The sequence below is a fragment of the Hemicordylus capensis genome, chromosome 3 (assembly GCF_027244095.1).
Source record: "Hemicordylus capensis ecotype Gifberg chromosome 3, rHemCap1.1.pri, whole genome shotgun sequence".
Classification (NCBI taxonomy): Eukaryota; Metazoa; Chordata; class Lepidosauria; order Squamata; family Cordylidae; genus Hemicordylus; species Hemicordylus capensis.
In genome coordinates this window covers 38,578,186-38,585,860 of record NC_069659.1, presented here as the reverse complement: position 1 = coordinate 38,585,860, position 7,675 = coordinate 38,578,186, and the positions used below count along the sequence as shown (strand labels likewise).

General features: G+C 46.6%; 1 protein-coding gene across 1 annotated transcript in view; it reads right to left on the bottom strand.

Moving 5' to 3' along the window:
- Nucleotides 1-777: 777 nt before the first annotated feature.
- PDX1 (pancreatic and duodenal homeobox 1) overlaps nt 778-7,675 on the bottom strand; it is a 28,686-nt gene continuing 21,788 nt past the window's right edge. Inside the window, exon 2 of the mRNA XM_053310846.1 lies at nt 778-1,268. Coding sequence (XP_053166821.1) covers nt 856-1,268 — 413 coding nt within the window. The 3' untranslated portion in view covers nt 778-855. The remainder of the gene's footprint in view (nt 1,269-7,675) is intronic.

The window sequence follows — 7,675 nt, the reverse complement described above, 5'->3', positions numbered from 1 at the left end:
TTAATGGTTTTATGCTGTTCTTAAATTGTTCTGTAAGGATTGTTTTTAAAGGACGGATTTGTGGGTTTTCTTTTTGTTGTTGTGCACCGCCCAGAGCCGTCTGGATAGGGCCGTATATAAATGTAATAAATAAATAATGAATAGATGCATAGAGATGGATCAATGTTTCAAGGCGGCTTCATATGCTCTATGATTGTAGACAGACCCAAAGCCAGGGAGAAAGCCCCCCTGCGGTCAGGACTTGCCCATCCTGGACATCTTGCAGCCCCCTCCATCCTATTTTTCACCCCTCCCTAGATTCTTGTATGCCAGACCTCCCTCTCCCATGTAGACGAAAAGGCATATATTGGGGTTTTTCGAACCAAGCAATTGTATTTCCAGCCTAGGGCATGTTGAAGAAGGGCGTATTAATCTGCTTTACATTCAGGGATCTTTCTTCCCACCCATATCTCTCCGTCGTTGAATATGTGTTACACTGAACAATCATTTAGATATCCCTTTTAAAAACATTTAACCTAAACGCGTTTCTTTGCAAGGATTCTAAACGGAGACTGCATATGTGTGTGTCTTTTAAAAAAAAAAATTACAGAAAGGTGTCAAGGAAAAGTACCCGCGCCTCCTCCCCCCGCGCCCCCCCTTCCTTACACACTCGAGCCCCCAACCTCCACTCCTCCCCAGGGATGAAGTAGTCACTTTGGAGTCAATGGGGGGGGCTACTCCAGAAATTCCTCCAGAGTTTCTTGTGGTTGGAGTCCTCCAGAGGCTGACTAGTCTCGCACGGGCGCCCAAAGGCTCCGGATCAGCCGCTGGCTTCTCCCACAGGCGCCCCACACTCTCGAGCGTTGGCAACCCGCTTCACCGCTTGTCGTGCTGCCGCCGCCTGGGGGACTCCGTGGGGCTGGAGGGGAGCAGCTCCATGGAGGCCAGATTCCCGGCAGGGCGCTCCTCTTCCGACTCCTCTTTCCCGGGGAGGTCCCCCGAGGACACCACGCAGTCTTGCTCCGGCTCAAGGCTGCCGCCGCCGCCGCCTCCTCCCGCCCCGGCTCCCCGCTTCTTGTCCTCCTCCTTCTTCCACTTCATCCTCCGGTTCTGGAACCAGATCTTGATGTGCCGCTCGGTCAAGTTCAGCATGACGGCCAGCTCCACCCGGCGGGGCCTGGAGATGTACTTGTTGAAGAGGAACTCCTTCTCCAGCTCCAGGAGCTGCGCCCTCGTGTAGGCCGTCCTGGTCCGCTTGTTCTCCTCGGGCTCAATCACGTAGGGGCCACCTAAAGAAACCGGAAAGTTAGAAACGGCCCAGAGGACGCCTTCGGGGCTCTTAGGGACTAGAATCTTGAAGAGCAGCTCTTCTTAGGGCCATCATCCCCAGCCAAGGCTGGTGTGGCAGGGGGTGAGATAGGAGTTGTAGGGCAACCACATGTGGGGACCCAAGTTTAAGAACCCCTGTCTTGACGGAATGGCACACCCGGGTTGCAATCCTGTGCGCACTGACGTGAGAGCAAGCCCCACGGGACACAGTACAGTAGGGCTTGCTTCGGGGTAGGCATGCACAAGACTGGGCTGTGAATGGTCTCCTCCCTCCTGCCTGTCTAAAGGAAAGAGATTCTTGGCTTCAGAAGGAGATGCAGCCTGGCTTGTTGTCTAGACCTGATGCTAACTGAAGTCTTCTGTCAGAATGTAACCAGCGTTATTCGGGTCTTGGGGCAGAGCTATAGGAAAACTGGGGGGGGGGATGAATTGGAGCTCCCCTGTATAGTTATTTCTAGTCCCCTCATATTATGGACCCCATATTGTTATCTATAGACGATTAAACAACTATTGTGGTAGGTGTTCGTGAGAGTAACGTTTTCCAAGGTCACTGGATAAAAATGACACGGAAAAATAGTAGGAGTCGTTTGCATCCCAATTACTGACATTTTGGTTTACAAATTTACCTAATCTATGATTTAGGAAGCTGCCATATACTGAGTCAGACCATTGGTCTACCTAGCTCAGTATTGCCTACACAGACTGGCAGCGGCTTCTCCAAGGTTGCAGGCAGGAAGCTCTCTCAGCCCTATCTTGGAGAAGAGAGGGAGGGAACTTGAAACCTTCTGCTCTTCCCAGAGCGGCTTCATCCCCTGAGGGGAATATCTTGCAGTGCTCACACATCAAGTCTCCCATTCAGATGCAACCAGGGCAGACCCTGTTTAGCTATGGAGACAAGTCATGCTTGCTACCACAAGACCAACTAGCCACATTTCTACCCCAGAATGCATTTCTGTTCAGTTTATTCTCTGGATATGTATCTATAACCAGCATAGCATAGTGGTTAGGTGTTGGACTAGCACCCAGAAGACCTGAGTTCGAATCCCCATTCAGTCATTAAACTCACTGTGTGACTCTGGGCCAGTAGTGTATCTCTCAACCTAACCTACCTAAAGATAACCATGTTCACTGCTCTGAGCTCCTCCGAGGAAGAGCAGGATATAAATGTAATATATCCTAAATAAATAAATAAAAATAATTAATGAAGTGCTGGTGACAAAAGCATAGCCATTTAATGGAAGTAAAATTGTCCATATGTATCCATATCCAAAACCTACAGGTGGCAACTTCTCTCCAGTGGTTGCTGGTGTCTAATTTGTCTTTTCTTTTTAGATTATGGACCTTTGGAACAGGGTACAATCTTATTCCTTTTTCTGTATAAACTATTTTGAGAACTTTGTTTGGAAAGAGACATATACCTCTTCTTAATAATATGAAATTGCACATTGCTAAAACAGGCAACTCTATTAATATGCAATACGCAAAAGAAAACCCAGATACCTTACACTCTTATAAGCAAAACGACATTCATCAGTAGAAAATGTTTAATTATTTTCTTTTTCATTCCGTGTCACAGCGATACACCAGAATTAAAAAGACCCGAGAAGGAGAAGGATATATGCTGAAGCCAAAATCATAGCCCTGTAGTGGAAGTAAAACTGTGTCCCTATGCAAGACCTGCAGCGAGGGAGAACACAATTACCCCTGCTAACTTTGCAAAGAGGCACCTTTTAACATGGTGATTCTCTTTATTTAGCAGGGGGAGAGTAACTGGCCCTATCCACCCCCAGCACAGTACCTCCAGTGACTGTTGCTGGTGTCTATCTTGTGTTTCTTCTTAGATTGTGAGCCCTTTGGGGACAGGGATCCATCTTATTTATTTGTTATTTCTCTGTGTAAACTGCCCTGAGCCATTTTTGGAAGGGCAGCATAGAAATCGGACAAATAAATAAATAAATAAATAAATAATGTCCCATCTATTTTATCATTTTATCTTGAGAGACTGGCCCTATCCACCCCTAGCACAGTATCTCCAGTGACTGTTGCTGGTGTCTATCTTAAGTTTATTTTTAGATTGTGGGCCCTTTGGGGACAGGGAGCCACTTCATTCATTCATTCATTCATTTCTCTGTTTAAACCACCCTGAGCCGTTTTTGGAAGGGCGGTATAGAAATCGGATAAATAAATAAATAAAAGTCTTCGTGAAATCAATGGGATGCTCCTCCTTTGCAGGGGTGTGGCTATAATTGAGCAGATGGGTCCAAATAACCCGCCCCCCAGCTTCTGAGGGCCCCCCAGCTCCACCCTCTCTATTTGCTTCATTATCTCCCTCACTCGGAGGGGCAAACGTGGCCCTACCTCCCCTATCTACACCCCCAAAGAGCTGGCAATGGTAGAATCCTTAAGGATGGAGACCAGGGATTGCCGCTTGTGGGAGATATGGACAGACCTGGGGTGATCCACCCAGAGACGAAAGTTTTTGGAGGTATAAAAATCAATCAACCAATCATACAATCGGTGGACAAATAATTCTAAAGGGAAAAAATCAGCCTTAAGTGGCCTAAAAAACCAACCACCCTCAAAGTTCTCCAAGTTAGTCAATGGGACAGAATGCAGGTGAGCGCGTAGACTGTTAAGCAGGTGGGTGGGGCGACTAACGGAACTCATTGGGGAGGGGAGGTCAGCAAAAAGAAGGGGAAATCCCCCAGTTTGAGCAACCCTTCCTGTAAGGGGAAAGCTGGTTCATAGTCTCCACAGAAGAACTGAAAGTCTAAGGCTCCGCCAGCAGCCTTTTTGACACAGTTAATCTGCTTGTTATGAAGTTCTGCCCTCCCAGGTGCTTGTGGGCAAATTTTGAGGCAGTTTCCTCACAACCCCCCAACTTTATGGGAACACTCTGGGGATTCGGATAACCACAATAATAGAAGAGAGGCTCCTTCGCCCGCTCTGTAGCAGTTACCAAAAATGGGGACAGCCCTGCTTCTTAATATTAGCTCTCAAAGCTTTAGGGCGGGATGAAAGTGCCCTGCCCTCGCTACAACCCACCCACCCCCGCCGAAATTGGGAAGAACCGCACAAAAAGTTAGACCCAAGTAAGAGGAGGGACTCCACTCTGGTCACCACAGGCTCAGATAACACATGCACACTAGGGCAAGAGCGAGGTTGGTGTCCTTCCATCCTTGCGTTTTTCTATATCGGCTGGCTGATAGTCAAGCTAAGTTACTAGCCACCAGTAGAAATAATCACGACTAACTTGTTACGATGGGGCGGCTCACAAGTAATTTAGACTTTGGATGTCAGTCCTGTACAGAGTTCAATGGGACTCACTCCCAGTTGAAGATATCACTGGACCGCAGCTGGAAAAGTGCTTCACGTTGACTGGTTCACACCGCTATAACTGCCAAAAGGGATACAGAAATGTCTTGCGTTGCGGCACCATCACAAAAGGTAAGTAGGAGGTAAGAAACAAAGAGAAATTAGGAAATGAAATTAGGAAGTGTGTGTGTGTGAGTGAGTGAGAAAGAGGGGGGGGACTTTGCTTTAGGCCAGCGTCCTAGGTTGGGGAGATGAATTCGCTTGTATTCCGAATGGACTGTAGGCACAATTTAATATCCTCCACCGTCCAGCCCCGTTGCACAAGTCAGATCGATGTGCTTTCGTTATTGTTATGGGAACAAACACTTTAAAAAGAAGTGCAGGGTCATCCTGCCCAAACCAAGTATTTGCGAGTCCCATTTAGTTAAATGGGGGGATTTAAGCCTAACCCAAGGCTCTTTCTGCCTTGGTCTTTAGAAGTGCTTGCTTGCTTTGGGCAAGATTGCATCTCAGATACTCCTATTTATTTAAAAGAGTTGTGTAAAAGAATCCCGGCCTTCGGAACATGTTCTCTGAGCGGCATGGTATCATTAAAGAAAATTAACAGTAAAGCAAATACTTTGGTTTAACTCATTTGTGAATCAGTTGCTAGGCTGGAATAGCTGGAAGCTGAATTACCAAAAAACACTACAAAGCCAGGCCCATACGTGCTTCTGTGGACCAAGGTCAATTTAGAAGAAGCAAGGTTAGAGGGAAAACTGGGGTAGAAGTGATTGTGTGGAAGCAAGGTCAGTGGAAAAACTACAAAGGTTTTCCTCCCACCTTGCTTCCACACAACTGGAAATTGGGAGCACAAACCTGGGTAGAACACAGTTTTTGATTGTGTGAATGACCTCATTGTGTGTCAAGTTTTGGTGAACTACAGTTTTCCTAGAAATTTGGAAAACCTACTGCTTTATTTATTATTATTTTTTATTTTTACATTTTATATCCTGCTCTTCTTCCAAGGAGCCCAGAGCAGTGTACTACATACTTAAGTTTCTCCTCACAACAACCCTGTAAAGTAGGTTAGGCAGAGAGAGAAGTGACTGGCCCAGAGTCACCCAGCAAGTATCATGGCTGAATGGGGATCTGAACTCTGGTTTACCCGGTCCTAGTCCAGCACTCTAACCACTATACCATGCTGGCTTCCTACACTATTGCATGCCTCCATTGCTATGCCAGAGCAAGCAACTGGAACAAGGTGCATTCTTTCTGAATTAGGGGTTTTGGTGTCATTATATTGAATGCCCAAAATAGCCTCTTCCCAGGAAACTATGGGGATTTCATTCACTGATGTACAGAAAGGAAGGGCTGGGGAGTAGGGCAAAGAACAGTCACTCCTGTTAGGGCATCTGCTTTGCATACAGAAGGTCCCGGTTCAATCCCTGAGATCTCCAGATATGGCTGGGAAGGGAAATATCCATCTGGAACCTGGGAGGGCTGCTGCCAATCGGTGTAGACAATGCTAAACTGAGATGGACCAATGGTCTGACTCGGTATAATGCAGCTTTCCACACAACCGTATGATAAACCTCCCCTGCTAAGTGAGCAAAAAGATACCTTTTTAACCTGGTGATTCTCTTTATTTAGCAGGGGAAGAGCAAATGGCCCTACCCATCCCCTGCACAGCATCCCTCCAGTGGCTGTTGCTGGTGTCTGCCTTATGTTTCTTTTTAAGATTGTGAGCCCTTTGGGGATATGGATCTATTTCATTTCTTTTTTTTAAATATCTATGTAAATCACTTTGGGGACTTTTGTTGAAAAGTGGTATATAAATATCTGTCATATTTGTAAAGGATTTGATTGCTTGATTAAGTGCCGTCAAGTCGGTGTTGACTCTTAGCGACCACATAGATAGATTCTTTCCAGGATGATCTGTCTTCAACTTGGCCTTTAAGGTCTCTTGGGGTGCACTAAGAACTTAAGAACATAAAAACAGCCCTGCTGGATCAGGCCCAAGGCCCATCTAGTCCAGCATCCTGTTTCGCACAGTGGCCCACCAGATGCTGTTCGAAACCTACAGCAGGAGTTGAGGGCATGCCCACTCTCCTGCTGTTAAACGCCCCCACCCCCAGCAACTGGTACTCAGAGGCATCCTGCCTTTGAGGCTGGAGGTGGCCTTTAGCCTTCTGACTAGTAGCTGATGATGATGATGATGATGATGATAATGATAGACCTCTCCTCCATGAAGTTATCCAAACCCCTAAGTTTAGCCTGGCCATTTGTGTCTTGAGTGAAAATTCTGGACTGATTTGTTTGATGTTCCATTTGTTTGATTTCCTGGCTGTCCATGGTCTCCTCTAAAGTCTTCGCCAGCATCAAAGTTCAAAAGCGTCAACGCTTTTTCTCTCTTGTTTCTTCATTAGAGCAATCCATAGAGGGGGGCAGGGCGGGAACCATTGTCCTAACTATTCTAATCTTTGTAGGTGTAGACACTTTATGGCATCTAAATATCCTTTCCAAGGCCTTCATTGCAGCCCTACCAAGTTCTAGTCTGTGGTGTATTTCTTGACTGCTGGGTCCTTTATTGTTGACGGTTGAAGCTATCCACCACTTCAACTTTTTTTCATTGTCAATTCTAAGAGTGGTTGCTGTACCCATTGTCATTAGTTTAGTCTTCTCTTTACATTTAGCCATAGTCCCATTTTTTCACTGTTCTCCTTGACTTTCATTACTAGAGCTTGCAGATCATCTGCATTCTCAGCTATCAGAGTGGTGTCATCAGCTGCGGGGGGGGGGGGGCAGTGGTAGGCAGGCAAGAAGATGGGGGTGGTGGTGGAGAAAACTGCAGCAGCAGGCAAAGAAATGCAGCAGTGGTGGGCGGTGGTGGTGGGGGAGAGAACTAGAGGCGCCATGGTCTGTGCCCAACCCAGCTAGTTATTCATTAGTACATTTGCATTCTGTCTACTTATGGGGCTTTATGTTATCCTGGAAAAAAAAACTGTAAGGTCAGGCTGGAGCAGAGGTTCCCAACCTTGGGACCCTAGATGTTCTAGGACTACAAATTCCA